The 23,686-nt window shown below is 48.0% G+C and overlaps 1 protein-coding gene across 1 annotated transcript in view; it reads right to left on the bottom strand.

Annotated features, from left to right (window-relative positions):
* EFCAB14 (EF-hand calcium binding domain 14) overlaps window positions 1-14,429 on the bottom strand; it is a 29,903-nt gene extending 15,474 nt beyond the window's left edge. The window contains exons 1-4 of the mRNA XM_075935921.2: window positions 14,039-14,429; window positions 10,249-10,397; window positions 5,124-5,269; window positions 1,809-1,907 (exon numbers count right to left, since the gene is read on the bottom strand). Of these exons, the coding sequence (XP_075792036.2) occupies window positions 1,809-1,907; window positions 5,124-5,269; window positions 10,249-10,397; window positions 14,039-14,217 (573 nt within the window). The 5' untranslated portion in view covers window positions 14,218-14,429. The remainder of the gene's footprint in view (window positions 1-1,808; window positions 1,908-5,123; window positions 5,270-10,248; window positions 10,398-14,038) is intronic.
* Between the last annotated feature and the right edge of the window lie 9,257 nt (window positions 14,430-23,686).

Raw genomic sequence — 23,686 nt, forward strand, 5'->3', positions numbered from 1 at the left:
TTATTATTTTCCTTGTATGTTGTATCCCCATCTCTGACTTTCACTCTTGTGTCTATAGACTGTAGAACCACCAGTTAGATACTATCAGCACGATGGGGTTTCAGCTCATTTGTAGCCTGTAGGTATTCCCGTACTATAAATATTTAATTATAAAAACAATGGCCAATGCAGACCGTCGAAAAACTAACCCAGAGAACAAGACCGCTCCTACTGAAAGAAAGTTCAGGTAAGGGGTGAGCCACAGAAACTGCCAGCAAAATCATTACTGAAGTCCATGTAGTTACACTGGCTTCCATCTAGTTCCATAGTGCCCAATCAGTTCTGAAGCAGTAGCTGCTATATAGCCAACTAGCCACACTATTCTGAAAGTGTAAATAATTTTGTAAGCCAACTAGCTACACTCAACCAGCCAAATGGCCATATGCAGCTAGTGTGTTGGACATCACAGATCTAGCTAGTCTTTCAAGAGCTTATCAATTGTTTGGAAATACTCTCTACATGCTGAACCCTGCTCCACAGGAACTCTGACCACAACAGTGGTACGTGCTTGTTACTTTTAAAGAGTTAAAAGCAGTGCAAGTTTGCCTTGTATAATTCCAAAGACACTTTTACTCATCAATTTTAATTTTGACAGCTAATAGCTTTATAAAACCCATTGACAAAATGGCAGATAGGTAAGTTAGAAATTCTGATTAGTGTATGTGCACTAACCAATTTTCATAATAAATTTCACTATTCATATACTGAAAGTACAGTACCCTGAATGCTCCTAAATTGTTGCTTCAGTCTATTGGATAAATGACTCACCAAGTTTCTGCATTTCCCCGTTATTTCTGAAATGTAGGAAGGCTTTCTAAAAAAAGGATCTGTTTCCATTTGCTACCAAAGCAAGCTAACTGAAATACTGAATTAGGGTTTTAAGGCTTATAAAATAAAGCCAAGCATTCCATGTGCATCCGATGTGAATAGAGGAAGATTATCAACCCAAAAGCAAGACAATATATATAAAATCAACATAAGGATGTACCGTTTCATGGGAGATATATTTCTTGTTTTACCAATTAAAATTTGTCTAGAGAACTCTATCCATCATTCTAGTTTGCATTAAGTAAGGATCACTGCAAATGACACACAAGATGCTCCACTGAAATGAACACATGCTAACAGTATTGCATAGAGCAATGCTTTTCCAACTACGGGTCGCGACTTAGTACTGGGTCATAGAATGTCAGGCACTGGATCTCCTTGCTGTAGGAGGATCAGGTGACCAGTGAGGGTGCAGGGTACCTGCCTGTTCTGTGCCCTAGAAGCAGTTGGCAGGAGGCCCAACTCCTAGGTGTGTGTGGAGGGGAGGGGGGGGGAGATGTTCGGGGCTCCACACACTGCTCCAGGCACTAGCTCCGCACTCTCATTGGCTGCTTCTGGGGTGCAGCATGATCTGCAGTGCCAGGAGAGGCAGGAAGCTGCCTTAGCACTCCTGTTGCACCGCTGATCGGGAGCTGCTCAAGTAAGTCCCTCCTGCCCCAGCTCTGACCCCAAAGCCAGAGTCCCCTCCTCCACCTCAAAGCTCTCACCCTCAAGCCCACCCCAGAGCCCGCACTCTACTCAAATTATCTTGGGTCACAGGCATCAACAATATTCTTCAACTGGGTCATGAGAAAAAAAGTTTGAAAACCACTGTCAGAGGCATAAGATCTGAAAAGATTTTGGTAATGACTGGTGTTTGACTAGTTTCCAAATGTTTCTGCAATCAGCTACAGTTTATAGTTAGTCAGATGTTGACCAAAAGCCACATTTATAATAATTACCTTCTGAAGTTCCTCTACAGTAACAGGAAGAGTTATCAAATCAGAAGCTGACTTGATGTTGGCTTTGAGGTGATTTACTACCGATGTCAAAAACAATATCTAAAAACAGAGAAAAATACCTTGAAATAAAAATTAGTAAACACAGCAAGTTCTTGATCTGCCCCTACCTCCCATGACTGTTACTTTAATTTGTGACTGATAAACATAAGCAACTTCTTGAAGCCATGTGTTTTTCTTGGAAGTGCACACAATCCCTAGCACAATCAGTCTTCACTACCAGTGGATGCAGATGTTTCTAGAACTATTAATGCCTTCACATAAAACAAAAAGCAAGAATTTAATCAGCTTGGGCCCTGCAAGTCACAGGAAAGCATTTACCACAAACTTTAGAGCAGGGGTTGGGAACCTTTTCTGGGTCAGGGCTGCAAACAAGCGAGAAGTAAAAAAACAACAAAAAACCCCTCACTGATGTGGCCTGTCTGAGAAGGAGAAAGACATTCCTCATATTATTCTCCCCATACCAGAGTCTTGGGGAGGCCCAGCCTAGTAGATTTTGTGTGCTCTAGCCCCTGGTGGGGCAGTCGAAGGACTGATGGGGCAGTGGGAAGACCCCAATGTGAAAATTATTTTATGAAAGTAGAACTAAGAATTTGTGCAAAATAATTCAGCTCAAAAATTAGTTACAAACAATGAAGCTGCTGAGTCACTGAAAAGATTAAATTATTCAAATGGGCTAATAAAATATCATCTATGCAAGATACAAAGTTTCCAATTAGCAAGTAAAAATATCCAGTGGTACTCACTTGCTAAATATGTCATTAAAAACCAGTTTACACTGCTCTACAGTTTAAGTGAACATGGGACAAAGTCCTTCAATTTGACAATCCAGTTGTTAGATAAACTCAACCTAGTCCTGTAAAACTATCTTCCCAAGCCCAGGAAAGGCTCAGATATTGGTTTAGCTATGGCTGGTTGTGTTGTAAATGAAGTAAAGCCCTTGTGTGTCTCCAAGTGGGAAGTCAGTATGTCAAACGAGCCTTAAGTGGCCAGCTATAAAATAACTGAAAACTTGGAAATGATTAGTGCCAAAGGGTCAGATCTGAAGGTATTTAGGTGTGGAGGGATACAGATAAAAGAGTCTAGATGGATATTTAAAATGTTAAAGATCCCAGTAGGCACTATAAGAATTTTAGGCACCCCAAATACATCTAAAAATCTGACTCAAAATGATGACTTTAGCCAATGTTAAATTCATTTTGAAAACAATTAATTCCATAGACTGAATCTAAATCTTTATCTTCCCAGCACAAAGCACCTTTATCTTCACTAAGATTCTTATTTGCCAGTTTTAATTAATAAGTTATAATTAAAATTAGATAAAACTCAAAGGCTCAGATCCTCATCGCATATAAAGTTGCTTAGTGTCATTGACTTCAATGGAACTACAATTTATTCCTGCTGAGAATCTGACAAAGGCTTTTTTTTAGTATGTTTCATGCTAACAGAGGCAATGAGTTTTTTATTTGCCTTTGCAATATGATAAACTAGAAATAGATTGTGGTTTCTCTTCCACCTTCCCCCACACTCAAGGCTTTTGATGCAATTAGGAATGCTAATTTCCACCTCCAACAGCCTCCTAAGACATGGGGCTGCCTCATGTTAGGTATTTAGGGACAAGAGACAATTATCTCTGTCATAAAGGGTGTGTCTAAACGACACCCCTCTATCGGCAGAGGGATGTAAATTAGACACATCAAAAGTGCAAATGAAGCCGGGATTTAAAAATCCCGCGCTTCATCTGTATAAAGGCAGCCGCCGCTTTTTTCCGAAACGGGGCTTTTCGAAAAAACCCGACAGTTTAGACGGGGCATTTTCGACCGAAATGCCCTATTTCAAAATATCCTGTACTCCTCAAAAAACGAAAGATCCTGTACCTCAAAAAATGAAGAGTACAGGATCTTTCGAAAAGGTCATTTCTGTTGAAAATGCCCCATCTAGACTGTCATTTTTTCCCCGAAAAGCCCCGTTTCAAAAAAAGTGGCGGCTGCCATCATGCAAATGAAGCACGGGATATTTAAATCCCGGCTTCATTTGTACTTTTGATGTGTCTGATTTACATCCCTCTGCCGACAGAGGGGTGTAGTACAGACTTACCCAAAGATGAATCAATGTCAATTTTAAGACACCTCCTTTAAATCTTTTTCTCCCAGATGAATGATATTCAGTCACTATAATGTACTATGTTAGAAATGTTCAAAACTACCTAGGGCACTTTGCTGTACATGTGCCACAAAAAACCCAGGGAGTTATATATGAATCCCTTGGTCAGCTTTGGAAATTTCAACTTACATCTACATAACTTCATCCTAAGTCTTTAGAGAAGTGGTTGCTAGCATGTTTGTAAGTATCAGAGAGCTCATTTTCATTCCTACTTTCATGCCAAGTGTAAACACACAGTAAAGTCCAGAAGGCAGAGCTGCTTTAAAACACTGAAAATATTTCTCAACAACTCTGTCTATACAGGCAGTCCTCGGGTTACATGGATCCGACTTACATCGAATCCCTACTTACAAACGGGGTGAGGCAAGCCCGCACTAGCTGCTTCCCCCCAGCAGACCAGGCACCCCCCCCCCCCCAGCAGACCAGGGAGACGCCGAGCGGCTTTTCTCAGCAGACACCTCAGCTTGAGAATAAAGGACTGAGGGAAGTGAGGTGTGGGAGAATAAAACTGAGCTCTGGAGAAATGTTTGGCTAGAGTTTCCCCTACAATATGTACCAGTTCCGACTTACATACAAATTCAACTTAAGAACAAACCTACAGTCCCTATCTTGTACGTAACCCGGGGACTGCCTGTATATATAAAAAAAACCTTTCCTGTGGGACAACAGAGTGACAACATGATGTTACTCTGTGTCCCACAGCCCCTCTCTCCACCCTCAGCCACCTTGTCTCCTCCTTCCTTGGTCCAGCAACCAGAGCCATGCAACCTCTCCCCTCGGGGGGTGGTGGAGAGTGCCGGGGCTGGCTGTGCCCAGTGCGGGATGGAGGGGCTGAGAGGGAGGAGATGCGAGGCTGGAGGGGTGGGGGGAGGGGTGGGGGGGTAGAGACAGAGATGAGAGGCTAGGGCTAGCTGCATCCGAGACGGGGAGGGAGGAGGCTAGGACTGGTGCATCCCTGGCCCTCCCCAGCAGCCGGGGGGAGAGTTGGGCCTGCCTACCTCCAGAGATTGGGGGGGGCGGGGGGGGGAGAGCGAGCCTAGTGAGCAGAGGGCACCAGGCCCTAGTATTTTTCAACATTAAACATGTTCTTATTACCTGTTTATTGATCTCAGTGATATTTATCCAAATTTTATTTAAGCCCATGTCGCCAGTCTCTATTTTCTCAAGATGCTTTTGCTTATCAAGCAGATCTTCATTTAATTTGGGAATCTCTTGGAATGATGATTTTTGATTAGATTCCACTAAAAAAAAAGGGACAAATAATTGAATAATCTAGCAAAACAGACTAACATATGAACATTACACAAGACAAAAACATAAGTTGCAATCAGTGACAACTACAGTAACTGGGAAACATTCCAAATAACTTTCTCTGCTGTGTTATTCTCATATATTCAGAATCAACTCAGAAAAAGTTTCTCTCCACTCAAGATCATCTGAAGAAGGGTTTTTTTCCCCACAAAAGTTCATGGTACTATTTGTTAGTGTCCCAAGCGCCAGAGGACTACCTGTTTCAGAAATAGAATGCTGATTTAAATTGATAGGTCTTAGACCAACTGTATGCAACACCTAAGGCTTGGAAAATACAACATTACAGAGTCTACGAGGTTTGGCACGTCACAATTACTTTCTTTCTAAAGCTATTTTAGAAATAGTCAACTTATCTAAAGAGCTTATTATGGAGAATCTTCAGATAGTATTCTGATAATCTTCAGAATCTCTTCAGTTAGTGCAATTATTTTGCACTATTTTATTATTACATCATAGTTGGAAGCATAGACAAAAACTGATGCAATAAAGAAAAAAATGCAAAATGACTAAATGATGAGAATGGCCAGGAATGGTACCTTCACAGTAGAAGCATATGAAACATACACAGTGACTGCAGGCTATAAAGAATATTCCAAAGAGATTAGGATAATTTCATATCACTTGAAGGAACTGAGAATCATAGAACATTAGAACTGTAAGGGACCTCAAGAGATGAAGTCCAGTCCCCTGCCCTCAAGGCAGGACCAAGCACCACCTACATCATCCCTGACAGGTGTCTGACTAAACTGCTCTTAAGTATCTCCAGTGATGGAGATTCCACAACCTCCCTGGGCAATTTATTCCAGTGTTTAACCAATTTAAGAGTAGGGATGTAAAAGTGTAACCATGTAAACAGCTACCTGATAAGCCTTATCGGTTACTGTTCATGGTTTCACACAGGCTCCTGGTATGCCCATGCACACTGGCTCCCGTGGCGCCGCCTGCCACACCATGCTGCTGCCTCTGTATCAGAGGTAGCAGTGTGGAATAGCAGGCAGGAGTTAGTATGTGAGGAGAACTGGCTTAAAAACTGGTTCCCCGCATGCACCGGCTCACGGGGAGCCAAGTGCTGCCCCCTTCCCGCATGTAACTACAAGCAGGCCCCGGGTTACGTCAGTCCGACTTAAGTCGGACCCCTAGTTACAAACTGGGGGGGGGGGGGCAGCGCAGCTAGTGCAGGGTGCCTCCCCCACTGTCGCCGCCTCCGGCGGCGCAGGGGGTGCTCCCCCCCAGCAGACCAGGGAGACGTGGAGCTAGCGCCCCTCCCCCCCCCCCAGCAGACCATGGAGACGAGGAGCGGCTTTTCTCGCCGTGGAAGACGCGGGTGCTACTGGACCAACCCAGCAGCACCCCAGCTGCTCTGCCCCAGGCGTCCCCAAGTCAGCCGCTGCTGAAACTGACCAGCGCTGACTACAGGAAGCCCGAGGCAGAGATGCTTTGCCCCGGGCTTCCTGGAGTCAGCCGCTGATCAGTTTCAGCAGCAGCTGACTTGGGGATGCCTGGGACAGAGCAGCTGGGGTGCTGCCGGGTTGGTCCAATAGCACCGAGGAGCGGCGCTGCGGGACCAACCCAGCAGCACCCAGCTGCTCTGCCCTAGGCGTCCCCAAGAGCAGCTGGGGTGCTGCCGGGTTGGTCCCGCCGCGCCAAGGGTCGGTGCTACCAGACCAACCCAGCAGCACTCCAGCTGCTCTGCCCCAGGCGTGTCCGATTCAGCCGCTGCTGGTCAGTTTCAACAGCGGCTGAATCTGGACGCCAGTTCCGACTTACATACAAATTCAACTTAAGAACAAACCTACAGTCCCTATCTTGTACGTAACCCGGGGACTGCCTGTACTGACATTTTCAGTGGTTACACGGTTACTTAATGACATACATTTTAACATCCCTAGTTAACAGTACTGAACAGAGTAAGTTCCCTGTACAAAAATGCATGTACCTATTAGGATGTTAAAATTAGATTAATCAACTAATGGAATAGTTGATGGAATTTCCATCAACGATTCAATTAATCAATAAAGGCGCTTCCGCTTTGAAATGTAGCAAGAGCCCGCCCGACTGCTGCTACATTTCAAAGGCGGAAGTGCCGCCTGTGTTCCACCTTTGAAATGTACTGCGCATTTCAAAGACTGAAATGCTGCATGGAACCCGGGGCCAGCAAGGAGTTCCCCGCTGGCCCCAGGCTCCATGCGGTGCTTCCGCTTTGAAATGTACCAGAGCCCCAGCAGGGATGGAGCTGGGGGGAACTGACTTTTAAGCTGACTCCCCACAGCACTCCCTCCTCTTTTCCCACCCCACTTGCTGCCTCTTTCTGGTAGAGGCAGCTGGGGAAGGCGGGGGGGAGCAACGAGTTGATTAGTTGCTTAAATCCCTAGTATCTATACACTAAAAGTCCATTTGTAAAACAAGTTGGTGAACAGAAAATTCCTTGCCTAAGAGAACTATTTAAAAAATTTAACAGCACACCTTTAAAGAAAGAATAATATAACGAGTCTTGTGGATTTATGCTATCAAGAAAGCTACTTTTAATTTAGTATTTAACAGGAGGGTTTTTAAAGGAGCCCAAAGGAAGTTAAGTGAACAACTCCTGACTTTATAAGGCTTGGCAAGGAAAATAAATGACTTAATTAGGGTGACCATATTTCCCTATGCCAAATACGGCACACCAAGGGAGGCACTGGTGCTCAGGGCTTCAGCCCCGCAGCGAGGAATAGGAGAAAGAGCTGCCAACACTCAGAACTTCTGCCAACGCTCAGAGCTCCCGCGACTGAAGTTCTGAGTGTTGGTGGCTCCCCACCCACTCTACCCACTACAAGGGATGAAGGTCAGCCCTGCAGTACACAGGCTGGGGAAAGGAGTCAAGCCATTGGCGCTTGGGGATTCTGCCCTGCAGCAGGGAAGAGGAACTGTCAGTGCTTGGGGCTTAAGCAGCTCTGCATTGCTTGAAAAGACTTCTGCATTGTTTGAAAGTCTGTCTCTCGCATCCAGGAAAGTCACTTTGGACATCACAGGTAAATACAAGGTGGCACAGATTCCTTGTATTTAGCTGTGGTGCTCACAGTACCTTTCCCAGACTCGTAGAAGAGTTCTGTGTAGTTCGAAAGCCTGTCTCTCACATCAACAGAAGATTTACCTCACCAACTTCGTTTCTTTAGTGAAAAGTCAGATTAAAAAAAATCTATTTTAAGTTAAGAATTTGAATTTTCTTTGCATCATAGAATTTTCTCAATAAGTGAAATCTTTTCTCCTACACAAAGCTGGCTCAGAAATCAAGAACAGAAAGCTCAATTATAATAAAAATTCCCCACCTACCATTTAAACCAAAAGAAAAACACCAATTAATGGATTATGTTTATGTTGCAAGAACATAGAGAGAAATACATATTTTGAGCAACTATAACAAAAGCAAAGCAGAAATTATTTTCATCATCAGAAGCAATTTACTGAGCATACTCCCAAATGCAACATCAGGAATGTATAATAGGAATAACAATGAGGAAAAAAAAGGAAACATGGTCTTGTAATTACAGCTGTGCAGAGACTCAGAATATCTGTGTTCAATTCCCAAACTTGCCAGTGCACCTCTATGCCACTTGCAAAATGGGTATAATGTTTCTCCTCCCAGAATTTTCACAGGTCTTGTCTATTTAAACTGCTAGCTCTTGCAGAAAGGGACTGTCTTTTGTGTTTCTGTACATTGTGCCTAGCACAATATGGCCCAGTACTTGGCTGGGAACTGGAGGCACTACTGTAATACAAATTAACAGTAACAAGACAGGTTTGTGTTTCTTGCCAAGTGAGGGTTTTTATACAATGTCCCTTTGGGGTGGACAAGCTTAATTGTTTGAGGGAGGTCTATGTACAGGGATATGATCTGCTGCAGCTGCCTCAATCTTGTATGAGTGAACAAAGCAAGATTCATATTAAAAAGCAGAATGCCTCATATAAACCTAAATCCCTGTAATACAGAATTATCAACTGAATATCAGTTTAAGTGCAAGAGATGAAAATAAGTAACGAGAAAAATGAATCCTGAAGCGAGCAATTTCAAATGAAAGTAATTAATTACAGATTTTAAAAAGATACACAGCAATAGCCATGTTGTACTATAGCAGCACATAAATTGTAACATTCAAAAACATGAAAAGAAGTTGAATTTTTTGAAAGCAGCCAAACGGATGTTCACACATCATCCATTAATTTTAATGAAAGGTGTCAAAATCTCTTAAGACTATAGGTTGGAGCTCTCAAATCCAGGACTCTCTGGTCTGGTAACATCTGTGGTCCAGCAGAACCATGGATGTTGCTGGACTAAAGAGTCCCGGACACCAGGAGCAGGAGTCAGACAGGAATCCTGCAGTAGCTGAGGAGTTCTGGATGGGCCGGCTGAGGCTGGGCCTCTAGTGACTGAGGAGCCCCAGCAGCCTTAGGGCAGGGAACCCAGGCTCCGGGGAGCCCCAGCCATGCCAGTGGCTGTGGGGCACTTCAGCCTGGAGGGGAACCCGAGAGTGGGGCTGGTGGCCAGCATTGACCTCCTCTGGCCCAGCAAACTCTCTGGATTGGGACTGCTCAGATCCGGAGGGTGTCTGACCAGAGAGGTCCAGCCTGTACTTGGAAAGTTTCATTTTTTTCTTAAAGTGCGCTGCAATCACACTGATCCGAAGAGAAAGACCATACACCTCTTGGGTTTTTTGAAAACAAAATGTGAAATTGGTTCTAAGAAAGATGTATACAAATCTCTATAAAAACAAGTAGACAGCTGAGGTTCTGGTCTTGACTATCCAGATTGTGTCTTGTGGCAATCCGAAGCACAAGACAGTATGTTACAGTATGCACAGCTTATCTTCCCCCAACAGATAAGGGGGTAAAGAACAGCTAAGTTATTCAGTTTAAGAAAGGCTGATGTACTTACTAGTTCGAATTTTTTCCTTTAATGCATCCAGATCTTCCTTGAGGGCCACCTGCATCCATACTAAGCCAACACAAGCTACCACACAAGCAGCCAGAATGACAAAAGCACATAGCGGGTAACAGAACTTGCAGCATCGTAGGTATTCTCCTCTGAGTAAAGAATAAAAATCAGTCATGAATCTGCAATGGGACATGTGTAGCTATATTCTAAATGTAAGAAGATCTACAGGTTCAACCTCTCTAGTTCAGCACCTTCGGGACATGACCGGTGACGAACCAGAGAATTTGCCAAACTACGGGAGATCAGTATTGTCTAGCAGCGTAAGAATGGCCATACTGGGTCAAACCCAAAGTCCATCTAGCCAAATATCCTGTCTTTCAACAGAGGCCAAGCCAGGTGAACCAGAGGGAATGAACAGAACAGGTAATCATCAAGTGATCCCACCAGCCATCCATTCCTAACCTCTGACAAAGGCTAGAGACACCATTCCTACCCATCCTGGCTCATAAGGATTAATGGACCTATCCTCCATGAATTTATCCAATTCTTTTTTGAACCCTGTTAAATTCCTGGTCCTTACAATAACCCCTGGCAAGGAGTCCCACAAGGTTGACTGCCCATTGCACGAATAAAAACTTCCTTTTGTTTGTTTTAAACTTGCTACCTAATAATTTCATTTGCTGACCCCCTATTTCTTACATTTTCTGAACAAGTAAATAACTTCTCCTTATTCCTTTTCTCCACACCTGTCTTGATTTTATAGATGTATCATATCCCCACTCCCCCCAGTCTCCTCTTTTCCAAGCTGAAGTCTTTTTAATCTCTCCTTCATGTGGCACCCATTCCAAACTACAGTACTAAACATTTTTGTTGCCCTTTTCTGAACTTTTTCAAATGCTAAGTATCCACATCTGCAAGCAGTACTCAAACTGTAGGATTTGTAGAGGCAATAAAATATTCTGTCTTACTCTCTATTCCTTTTTCAATGATTCTTAACATTCTGTTTGCTTTTTTGACTGCTGCTGCACATTGAGTGGATGTTTTCAAGGAATTATCCATAACAAGCCCAAAATCTCTCTTGAATAGTGATAGCTAATTTAGTCCCCATGTTTTCCAATATGCATTGCTTTGGATTTATCAATATTTGCCATTTTGTTGCCCAATCACCTACATTTGAGAGATCCTTTTGAAGCTTTTCACAGTCTGCTTTGGTCTTAACAGTCTTGAGAAGTTTAGTGTCATCTGTACTACCAACACTTACACTGCTTACTGGGCTCTTTAGAAAAAATTTGGGGTAAAATAGAACTAAGTAACAGCACAGAATACTGAAAGTCAGGACTGGTAGCTTTCAACAAACTTTATGGGACCATGGAGGTGGCAAAGCTGGCTCCAGGGGAGCTGGCTGCCGCCCTGAATGCAACCACGGACATTTTCAGGTGTTATATGGTTAGGCAGTTACAAGCATTTTAACATCCCTAGCCCTCACCGACCTTTGCAAATTACAAAATTCTAAACATACTGATATATTAAATGAGTTACTTTTGAAGACTGAAGGATCCATTTGTAACCAAGATATTGTCATCGGGCTAGCTGGTAACAATCCTGTATGATTCAGAACGGTATCCCTAGCCTCTGTGGAACGGTATCCCTAGCCTCTGTTACTCTGGAAGTGGGTGACGGGGGAGGGATCACGTGAGGATTACCTGTTGTGATTTCCCCCCCGCCCCCCCGGGGCATTTGGTACTGGCCACTGTTGACAGTCAGGATACTGGGCCAGATGGACCTTTGGTCTGACCCAGTATGGCCATTCTTATGGTTAGCTACTGTGGTCATCCATTGCTTTTTGGATGAAGACAACCAACAAAGGACAGAGGACCTTTTTCCTTAGAAGAAGAGAGACGATCAGTCCCAAAGCATCAACAAAAGCGGTGTCTACAACTACAATGTTTGGTGCATTGGAAACACAGAAAGACAAACCTCTTCTGATACTAGGGAATCAATTCATCTAGAAACCAGATAACTAGGTGTGTGACTAATCTGACTACTGCAGATGTGTCAGATTCCACGAAGAAGATAAACAGTTTTTAAAAATGAGAAAAAGGCAGTGGCAGTGTTATCTTGGATGTAAATTTAAACTAAAAAGAGGCGTCAGTGTCAGAGCTTTATTTGAAGTATGTTACGAGCCAGATGTCAGCTCACATGCTGCTTAAAATTAAGATTTTTTGTGTTTGTTTCATAAAAGGGAAAAGAAGTGAAGAAGAGGCTGAAACCAAGGAGTCAAGGTGCACCCAGGTTTATTAGGGAAAGGAAACGTATAAACTTGAAATCATTGGTGCAAAGCAGAACATAAAATAGAAGTAATTAGAATCAGGAAACCGGGACAACAAAATCAGTAGGGCAACAACAGTGTGTCAACAAATCAGCATCTAAAACCCTGTTTATCTTCAAGGGTTATTCCCCCCCTCCCCCATGTCAGAACCTGAGAAAACTAGGTGGCTAAATTACCCTCACAGCCCATAATCATTCCCCTCCCATCCTGTATCTTCCAGCTCCCTTATTACACCTTTCCTACACTACTGCCCAGAACCTTGATCCCCTCCCAAATTGCACTTCCAGTTCATAGCTCCCTTACATCCATTCCATGACACCATTTCTTAAGCTGTTTATGACCCTTCTCCCTTTCCACAATCAATGTATAGCATCCAAAATAACCCTCAGCCCCCATATCACACCAGCTCATCACCTGTTCCCCTGCACCAACCACACTGCAACTCCCCCGCTGCTCTGTCCAACATGCACCCTTGCTCCTGCCCCCCAAATGCTCCCCACACTCCTCTCCCCCCCGCCCCCGGGCTCTCCCCATCCCCCTCCAGGGTTCTCTGCATCCAGCTCCCACTCTCCCCTTCCCCCCACAACTCGCTCCCTCTCCCTTCGATCCTACCCACCAGGGCTGTCCCCATCCCCCTCTAGCTCCCTCCCCCCGGACTTTCCCCGTCCCCCCTCGGTTCTTTCAGCATCCTGCTCCCACTCCCCTTCCCCTCCCCAGACTCTCCTTGTTCCCCTCTCGCTCCCCCATACCCCTCCATGGGGCTCTCCCCATCCCCCATCCCCCCCAGGGCTTTCAGTATCCTGCTCCCACTCCCCTCCCCGGGGCTCTCCCCATCCCCCTCCACTCCCCACCATGGCCCTCCATGGGGCTCTCCCCATCCCCCCAGGGCTTTCAGTATCCCCCTCCACTCCCCTCCCGCCCTCCCCGGCTCTCCCCCCCATCCCCCTCCACTCCCCCTCCGCCCCCCCCGGGACTCCCCCCCCCCATCCCCCTCCACCCCCCCCGGGACTCCCCCCCCCGCCCTCCCCGGGACTCCCCCCCCATCCCCCCCCGCCCTCCCGGGACTCCCCCCCCATCCCCCCCCGCCCTCCCGGGACTCCCCCCCCATCCCCCTCCTCTCCCCTCCCCGGGACTCCCCCCCCATCCCCCTCCTCTCCCCCCCCCGCCCTCCCCGGGACTCCCCCCCCCTCCACTCCCCCCCATCCCCCTCCTCTCCCCCCCCCGCCCTCCCCGGGACTCCCCCCCCATCCCCCTCCTCTCCCCTTCCCGGGACTCCCCCCATCCCCCGCCCTCCTCTCCCCCCCCCGGGACTCCCCCCCCATCCCCCGCCCTCCTCTCCCCCCCCCGGGACCCCCCCATCCCCCTCCTCTCCCCTTCCCGGGACTCCCCCCATCCCCCGCCCTCCTCTCCCCCCCCGCCCTCCCCGGGACTCCCCCCCCACCCCCCGCGGGCCGGGCTCACTTGGCGCAGCGGGCGCGGGCGCCCGGCGGCCCGAACTCGTCGTCGTCGGCCGGCGAGCTGGACTCGGAGTCGGAGGCGGGCGGCTCGGTGCGCAGCAGCCGGTGGCCCGAGCCCTTCTTCTTGCGGCGCCCGTCGGCGGCCAGGCCGATGAGCGCGTTCAGCTCCTTGCGCTTCTTCATCCTCTTGGGCGGCGGGGCCCCGGCGGCGGGGGGGGGCGGGGGGGGGCTCCCGACTCCCGGCCCCGCCGCCGGGCCCCGGCTCTCCAGCGTGGGGGGCGCCGCGCGCAGGGGAGCCCCGGGGGGGGCTGGTCGCTCTCTGGGCGGGGGGGGGGCCGCGCTCAGCGGGGCCTCGCGCCTCGGGGCCGCCGCCGCTTCCTCCCCGCCGCCTGGGCCATGGCTGCGCCCTCAGGGGGCGGCCGCGGCGCCTGCGCTCCCCTCAGCGCCGCGCGCGCCCCGCCCGCCAGCAAGGGCCGCTCCCATTGGCCGGCGGCGCCCGCCTGGCCCCGCCCCGCCGCCGGCCGGAATGGGGGGGGGGGGGGCGGGGAGGAGGCGCAGGCGGGAGCCCGGAGCTGCGGGTTCGAGTCCCGCTCGCGGCGGCCCGGGCTCGCCCCTCTGGCACAGTCCGCGCGCGGGCGGGCGCTGGCGGGATGGACTCCTCAGCGGCTCCACGGAGCGGTGCGAGGCCACCTGCGATGGCCAGAGGGTGGTTCGCCAACTGCACCGGGGGACCCAGACTTTGCAAGGGGGGGATTTGCAAAGCAGCAATTGCTGCAGAGGGGGCCGCGTGCCATCAGCACCCCCATGCTCTAGTCCAGAGGTTCCCAAACTGGGGGACGGGGAATGAAGAAATTCCCGGGGGGGGGGCAAGGCAACCAAGCCCCCCCCCCCCCATCAAATTTTGCTGCCCTGTTCAGTTCCTTTTTTCCTTTTTTTTTCTCTCTCTACGGCTACGGCTACACTGGCATGATTTTCCGAAAATGCTTTTAAGGGAAAAGTTTTCCGTTAAAAGCATTTTCGGAAAAGTGCATCTAGATTGGCAGGATGCTTTTCCGGAAAAGCACTTTTTGCGGAAAAGCGTCCGTGGCCAATCTAGACGCAGTTTTCCGCAAAAAAGCCATTTTCGCGATTGGGGCTTTTTTGTGGAAAACAGTACTGTGCTGTTTACACTGGCCCTTTTGCGCAGATGATTTGCGCAAGAGGGCTTTTGCCCGAATGGGAGCAGCATAGTATTTCCACAAGAACACTGATGATTTTACATGAGATCGTCAGTGTTCTTGCGGAAATTCAAGCGGCCAGTGTAGACAGCTGGCAAGTTTTTCCGCAAAAGCAGATGATTTTGCGGAAAAACGTGCCAGTCTAAACACAGCCTACAAGTTTTGCTGCTATGAGGGGGAGGCATGAGGGTTTTTCAAAAATGAAAAAGGGGTTGCATGATGCCAAAAAGTCTGGGAACCACTGCTCTAGTCACACCCCTGGGAGAAAAACCTTCCTGGACCGACACCAGCGGGCAGCTCCCGCCTGGGCAGCAGTCAACAAAATGTCTGGTGGGACTCACATAAAACCCCGCGTTGGGCCTCATCGGGCAGCCCCTGGGGCCACAGGTTGGCCACTACTGAGATAAGGCCTCAAAACGAGGAATGCGTTGAGCAGACATTAAGCAAACAAGAACAGACTATTCTTACACCGTGTTTCATTATTTCTCTAGGATTCAGTACAGCAAACACCAAGGCTGAATTTAAATAAACAAGGGCCTGCCAGTGGCTTGATTATAGCATGTGCAGCTGTTCGTGCTAGATTATAAAGTAATCAAACTGGCTTCAGGGAGAAAGGTGAATAAGCGCCTGTAGGAGACAAGAAAGGTCCCCACCCCCTCCAACGGATGTTGCTCAAAGGATATGTGTTCACACGCTACCAGAAGGCGGGCAGTTATGGGGCGTACAGGAGTATGCCTTCTTCTGAAGCATCAAGTAGTAGACATTGCTCGTGTACGCAAGCCAGAGATCGGTTCTGATTAGGAAGGAGTTTGGAAGCTAAACTAGATGAAGCTAGGCTCTCTTCTGTGACAAATCCTGTGTTCTTTGGCTGTAGATACTTGGGGATGAAAACAGGAAGCATCACCCAAGAGAATCTGTATATAGTACACATGAAATATCACCCGCCCAGTGGCATGTATGTCCAACATGTGCTTTGTTCGCTCCACTCTCAGACAATTCACTCAAGCATCCCTGAGACCACCTCGTCGAGGTCACTTCTCTTTGTAACTCATTTTTCAACCACCATGATGAGAGGCTTGGCTGGGACCACTAAGTTGGCTCTAGTGAGGCTGAGACTGTCTCTGCCAGATTTGCTGTCAGAGATGAATTTGCTAGGCTCTGTCACCCACAACCTGTGGCCTTCTCTGATTAAGAGTGAAGCGGTGGAGACACAATGAAGATCTAGTTTCTACCACTTTATTCAACAGGGTTACACCAGCAACACAAAGGTAGGTTGCTGTGGCTAGAGCTTTGACTCAGCAATGGTTACAGGGAATTACAATGGAATAAAGCACTACTCACATTCTTCTTCCTGCCAGCAGATATAAAGGACTGTATAGTGCTAATTATCTTTAACAAGGGAAAATGCTTTTCTTCCCCTCTCCCCTCACTTCCCTGAGTTCATGTCTCCAGTGATGGGCCAGAGATTGATCTTCTGCTGTTTGATTTAGCAGGGCTAGTAAAGACCTGCTAAGTCAAACTCTGAGGGTGGCTCCAGTCGGCGCCGGTACCTCTGGAGTCATGAGGAGTGAGGGAAACCAACGGGAGCTTTTGCTCCCATTGGCCTCCCACTGGGAAGACAGCGCCAACCTTGGCTTAAGGTAAACTGACTCTAGCTATGTCTTTTATGTAGCTGGAATGGCATACCTCAACCTGACCTTCTGGGTGTAGTGTAGACCTGGCCTGAGTCATTCACTCCCTCCAGTCTGGTTGGATCAGAGATGTAGGAAATTCCACTCAGCAAAAGGATTCCTAACTCTTGGTCAGTCCACCTCATCCATCCATCTTCATATCTTTCTTCCTCTCCTCCCTCTCTGCTCTGCCATACACCTGCTTTGTTGACTTTCCAACCCTCCCCTATCATCCTGAACTTTCCAGGAATTAAAGATTAATCTTTAATTAATGATTATGTCATGTGATGAAACATCCAGGAATACATCCAGCCAAAATTGGCAACCTGCTAATCTGAGTCCTGACTGTGACAAAATTAAAGCCAACCATGGTGCTGCTAACGTGAAACAGGAATAGTAGCTCCATTAGGGTATGTCTAAACTACATGGCTCTGACGACGGAGCCACGTAGATTAGTGTACTCAAAAAAGGGAAATGAAGCAGCAATTTAAATAATTGCTGCTTCATTTACATCAAAATGGCTGCCGTGCTGTGCCGATCAGCTGTTTGGCGGAACAGCGCGGTAGTCTGGACGCTCCGCAGTCGACAAGGGAAGCCCTTGTTGACCGCCCTGGTAAACCTCATTCCACGAGGCATAATTTGGCCGTCGACAAGAGCTTCCCTTGCCGACTGTGGAGCGTCCAGACTACTGCGCTGTGCCGCCAAACAGCTGATTGGTACAGTGCGGCAGCCATTTTGATGTAAATGAAGCCGCGATTATTTAAATTGCCGCTTCATTTCCCTATGTCTAGAAACCTCATCTACATGGCTCCGTTGACGGAGCCATGTAGTCTAGACATATCCCTAGTGACTACAATGGCAGAATGATAGCAGAACCTCATGATACAATGGTAGTTCTGAAGAATTGCACAAAGCCACTTTCTTTACAATATACATGTAGCCTGCTGGCCTGTTCCCCAGCCCGGAGGGAGCTGACCCCAGGCCTGAAGTCTGGATCAGCCCCTTTCTCAGGATGTTTTTTTATTCAAGCCCCAAATAAGGCTATTCTCCTGGCCAAAGCATGCTGCAGGAGCCCAGAGGACCTTCCTGTGCATCTCTTCTCCGCTTCAGGGCTATGTCTACACTGGCGGGTTCTTGCGGAAGAACTCTTGCACAAGAAACACGTCCGGACGGCCATGTGCTTTTGCGCAAGAGCATCCATGGCAGTGTGGACGCTGTCTTGCGCAAGAAAGCTCTGATAGCCGTTTTAGCCATAGGGCTTTCTTGCGCAAGAAATCCCTGCCACGCGTCCACACTGCCCTCTTGCGCAAGAGGGCTTACACTTGTTAGAAAAGAGGGTTGCTCTTGCTCAAGAAGCCCTCTCTTCCCACGCTTTACTGTAAGTCTTCTTGCGCAAGAGTGGGTGGGCCGAGTGGACGCTCTGTGGGTTCTTGCGCAAGAAATTCCGTTCTACCCTCCAGTGTAGACATAGCCTAGGGCTGCCACATGAGTCCATCTGCTTCCTATAGTCCTCCTCCCATGGTGTACTCTTAGCCCTTTGTCAAAACCCCCTGACCCAGGACCCTTCCCATCTAGACCTGATAATGAAACCTGACATGCTGCCTCCAGGCCCCCTGACTCTTCAAGGGGCAGACCAGATTGTTATAATGCCCAAGGCATGAAGACACGCACTGTAACCCCCTTCTGTAACATGGTGTCCAGAAAGGCGGGGGACAAACGATTCAACAGTGGCAAAGAGCATTGTTTTCCCAGGCTGCTGTCGAATGTAGCACAGATGGCTTGTTGCAAGTAGGTGGAGCAAGATGATCACCGCAAGGAGCGTCCAGAAAAGCGTGTCATTTGCTGGTTGTTGCGATTGTTCTCCCCATAACAGGGCAGGGACGTTGAGGTGTTGTCTGGGTGAATAAGCAGAGGCATGTGCAGAACGTGAACTTCAGGTCAGAAGTGAGTCAGGATTGTCCATGGAGGGTGTATGTCCCAACACTAATCACCGTTGACAGCTGAACTTGACAACTAGCTTTCTCTTATTTATTTACATTTATAACAATATGGATAAAAGCTCCTCGCTGAAGCCTTTGCCAACACTTTAAAAACAATCAATCCAAAGTCAAGGCAGCTGCTGCTCCACACCCCTATGCCAACAGGAGGTGCGGAAGTCAGGGCAGGGCCTTGGGGTGTGGGGGGGCAAGGCAGGACACTGGAGGGTATGGGGTGCAGGAATCAGGGTGAGGGGGCTGAGGAGGGGCTCAGCATGGGGCTGGGAATGTGGGGTGGGTAGATTTGCCAGGTGTCCGGTACTGGCCCCGACAGTCCGGAATTTGCAGTCTCTGTCTGTTAAAAAAACCAGAAAATACTGGATATGTAAAATGTCCTGGATTTTCTGATTCTCAGATGGAAGTCTGCTTGGGACATTCCTCCCCGCCACATCTGGTGGTGGTGGTGGTGGGAGCGGTGAAGGGATTTAAAGGCTCAGTGCCTCTTTTTTTGGGGGGAGAGGGTCGTCTGTGATTTTTTTTTGCTCAACCAATTTTTTTCCCCCACTATGTTTGGTATTTTTGAAAGAACACAGCAGCAGTCTAGACGCAGGGGACGTTTTTTTTTGTTTTTTAAAGGGCCACTTTAAAAAACAACAAAACCCACTGTAGTCTAGACACACCCTTAAACAGACACAGGAGCGTTCAGACTGAAAGTCGGATCTATTCAGCTAACCTGGTTCAAAAGCACACCTTTCATTAAAAAGGCACCACTTTGTGTGTTGGCCCGATGAAAGATATTACCTCCCCCATCTTGCCTATCATTGTCACTTGCAGCCTACACAGGCAGAAAATACACTCGCAGCTGCGAATCCATGGTGGTCTTGGTTTGTGACTTAGCCAGTCTCTCAGTGGAAGGATTCAGTTATACTTAGCAGGCTATGTTGTGAGTGGAATAGGTTAAAGCAAGTGTGGGGAACCTTTTTTGTGGGGAACCTGCTTTGGGTTGGGGGCTGCTGGCCCACAGAAAAATCAGTCGAGGGCTGTACACAGGTGAGAAGCAAAACAAAAACAAAAAAAACCCCACCCTCACTGACGTGGTCCATGACTGAAAAACACTCCCCAATTTCCCCTCACACACCCGACACTAAGGGGCCCCAAGCTAGTAGATTTTTGTGCTCCAGCCCCATAGCGAGTGGCGGAACTCAGTAATAACAATGAAATTAATGAAATTTGGACTAGGATCTGATCTTGGTTTTGATTTTGTTCCTGACACCGGAAGCATAGATCCCCTGACACTGTATCTATCACCAGGGAATTCTTATGGCCCCAATAAAAACACAACTCCAAAATAAATTTAACCAATCTATTAAAGAATTTGAATAATACACAGCATGTGATAACACAGAACAAATGAACCGCAGTACACCAACCCCACACCTTCGAATCAGAAGAGAGAAGAAGATAGTAAAGAATTCCGCAATACAACAAGCTAAGTATTCAAATACTTTACAGGTGTCTGGCTTAAATGCAAGATGACACTTAGGCCGTGTCCAGACTCAGGAGTTTTTTCGGGAAAAGTAGCCTTTTCCCGAAAAAACTTCCCCTGCGTCCAGACTCAAGCCGCGTTCTTTCGAAATTATTTCGAAAGAACGCGGATTTTCTTTCAATGGCGGTAAACCTCATTTCACGAGGAAGAACGCCTTCTTTCGAAAGTTCCTCTTTCGAAAGAAGGCGTTCTTCAATGTAAAGAGGCCGTCTTCGAAAGAGAGCATCCAGACTCGCTGGGTGCTCTCTTTCGAAAAAGCGGATTGCTCTTTCGAAAGATCCGCCTGCAGTCTAGACGCGATCTTTCGAAAGAGGCTCTTTCGAAAGATGCTTTCGAAAGACCATCTTTCGAAAGAAGCCTGCAGTCTAGACATAGCCTTATAGATGGAGGAAGGAGGCAAGCTTAGGATCTTCTACCGTTCAGCAGGGGAACCTGCTGTCAGGGAGGAATGCTAGGGGTACGTCTAGACTGCATTGCTCTGTCGGCAGAGGGTTGCAGATTAGGCAGGTTGACATTGCAAATGAGGCAGGGATTTAAATATCCCATGCCTAATTTGCATAAAAATGGCCGCCACATTTTGCCGACTCAGCAATTTGTCCGCAAAAAGTGGCTGTCCAGAGGGGGAATCTGTCGAGAAAGAAAGCCTTTTTCGACAGATCCCTTGTGCCTCCTGCAAGGAGGTTTACAGCATCTGTCGAAAAAGGCTTTCTTTCTCGACAGATCCCCTTCTAGACTGCCACTTTTTGCCGACAAAGTGCCGAGTTGGCCATTTTTATGCAAATTAGGCATGGGATAGTTAAATCCCTGCCTCGTTTGCAATGTCACCTGCCTAATCTGCATCCCTCTGCCGACAGAGCGATGCAGTCTAGACATACCTAGGTGATCCCACGGAGATGTTGTTCCGGTTTGGGCTAATCACGGATTCCTTAGGTTTCAGAGGGCTTTCACCACAAGGACCAGGCTTCCAGAATGAGGCAAAGGAACCTAAGAGCTCGGCTGGATGTCCCCTAGACACAAATCCCCACACCCTTCCGGGAAGGTTGTGAAGGGAGGCGCCCACAGCAGCTCAGTGATTCCAATCCTCCGGCAGTGTCTATCCTGTAGCCGGACGGTAGGCCTCACCCGAGTCTTCACCACGGAGTGACAGCAGGATGACCAGAAGCAGCAACAAGCCAAGGACCGGAGGACCGAGCAGCAAAGTGTTCCGGAGGAGCAGAGCAAGAGCCCCACCCCGACTGTCCTTTTATTGTTCCTTGGGCGGGAAAAGCAGTGAGGGTGCTGAGTGCAGTTTCTGTGCCAGATGCAAAATGTCCCGAGCCGTGTTCAGCGTAGTGCACCCCTGAGGTAATTTCAGCTTTGGCGGGAAAAACCGGCTGGAGCTGGTTTTCCAGTGCAGGGCACAATCCAAGATGGAGTTTAGTAAGACAAAATGGAGTCCATTGTCCAAGATGGAGTTTGTTAAAACAACATGGAGTCCATCAAAATAATAAAGAGCCTTCAGTCCTTACAGGGGGGAAAGAGGCAGGAGCACAAGCATAGGCTCCCCAATGCTGGGGGGAAGCCCTGAACCTCAGGGGTCGGATCCATGCAAGCCGGGGGCCACATCTGCCCCCCGGGCCTGAGGTTCCCACCCCTGAAGAAATAAATTGGTATTGCTAGCACAGACCACTGTTTCAGACAGGGCATCAAGAAAGGCAGTAAATGTGCCTGATTAGTTAATCAAATCTGCATTCACTTCAAAAACCTCCATTTGGCACCTGTCCGTGTTGGTGATAAACATTACTGTTACAGCCTTTGACCGGAGCAGTTAGCTCATTTGGGGCCTCTTGTACCTTGGAGTCTGGTATTTCTTGGGTGCCAATCTGCTAATTTATCAAGAATGTTCATCAAGTCCTTTTCCTCTGAACACAAGAGCAATCAAAGAGCAGGAGGGCAGTTTCTTAGTTCAAAGATCCAAGTCTCTTTCTGGTCAGCCCTGTACCCAAAGTTGCTCTCTCTCAGCTTTTCTCAGGCTATGTCCAGACTGCAGGCTTCTTTTGGAAGAAGCTTTTCCGGAAGAGATCTTCTGAAAAAACGTCTTCTAAAAGGCTGTGTCCAGACTCAGGGGTTTTTTCGGGAAAAGTAGCCTTTTTCCGAAAAAACTTCACCTGCGTCTAGACTGCAGCCGCGTTCTTTCGAAATTAAATCGAAAGAACGCGGCTTTTCTTTCGACGGCGGTAAACCTCATTTCACGAGGAAGAACACCTTCTTTCGAAAGTGCTTCTTTTGAAAGAAGGCGTTCTTGAATGTAAATAGGGCTTCTTCGAAAGAGAGCATCCAGACTCACTGGGTGCTTTCTTTCGAAAAAGCGGCTTGCTCTTTCGAAAGTTCCACGTGCAGTCTAGACGCTCTCTTTCGAAAGAGGCTCTTTCGAAAGTATCTTTCGAAAGAGCCTCTTTCGAAAGAGGCTTGCAGTCTAGACATAGCCAAAGAGAACGTCTACACTGAGAAAGCGCATTAAAAAAACAATCTGCTTTTTGGACAAATAGCATCCACACTGAATAGATGCTATTTTGCATGTAAGCTGTGATTGCTATGGATGGAGTGACCACCAAGGCATCTGTGCTTTTTCCTCTTCTTGCGAAAAAACTCCCTCTTCCCCGTCCACACACGCCTTTTTCCGAAAGAGCTCTTTCAGAAAAAGGCTTCTTCCTCATAGAAAGAGAATTGGCAATACCAGAAAAACCCCTCTGTTCTTTCAATTTACTTTCAAAAGAATGTGATTGCAGTGTGGACATAACTCGGGTTTTGTCCGAAAAACGGTCTTTTTTCCGACAAAACTATGTAGTGTAGACATACCCTTGGAGTCACGTGACCCGGGCTTCTGTGACTGGAACCTGGTGCTTCTTTGCTCCCTTCTGTCTCCGGTGGCGTTTGTAGTTCATCCCCGCACACGCAGTGGGGCCGACAGCCGCCGCAGGGCAAGGTGAGTGTGTGTGGCCGGCTCTGTGCCCTTAGAAGGGGTGGGGCTTTGGGCAGAAGGGGTAGGACCAACGTCAGTCTGTCCTTAAGGCCACCCAGACCACAGTGTGTAGGGTTACCAGATGGTTTGAAAAAAATAGTGGACGCACTTGATCTCAAATCGGGAGGGGGTGAGGCGGCGGAAGGACTGGCCAGGAGGGAACCAGACAGCAGGGAGCGGGGCTAACCGGGAGGAGATCGGGGAGAGTAGGGCTGGCCAGAGGAGGAGTCGGTGGGGGGGGG

This window comes from Pelodiscus sinensis, chromosome 9 (assembly GCF_052426305.1).
Source record: "Pelodiscus sinensis isolate ZL-2025 chromosome 9, ASM5242630v1, whole genome shotgun sequence".
NCBI lineage: Eukaryota > Metazoa > Chordata > Testudines > Trionychidae > Pelodiscus > Pelodiscus sinensis.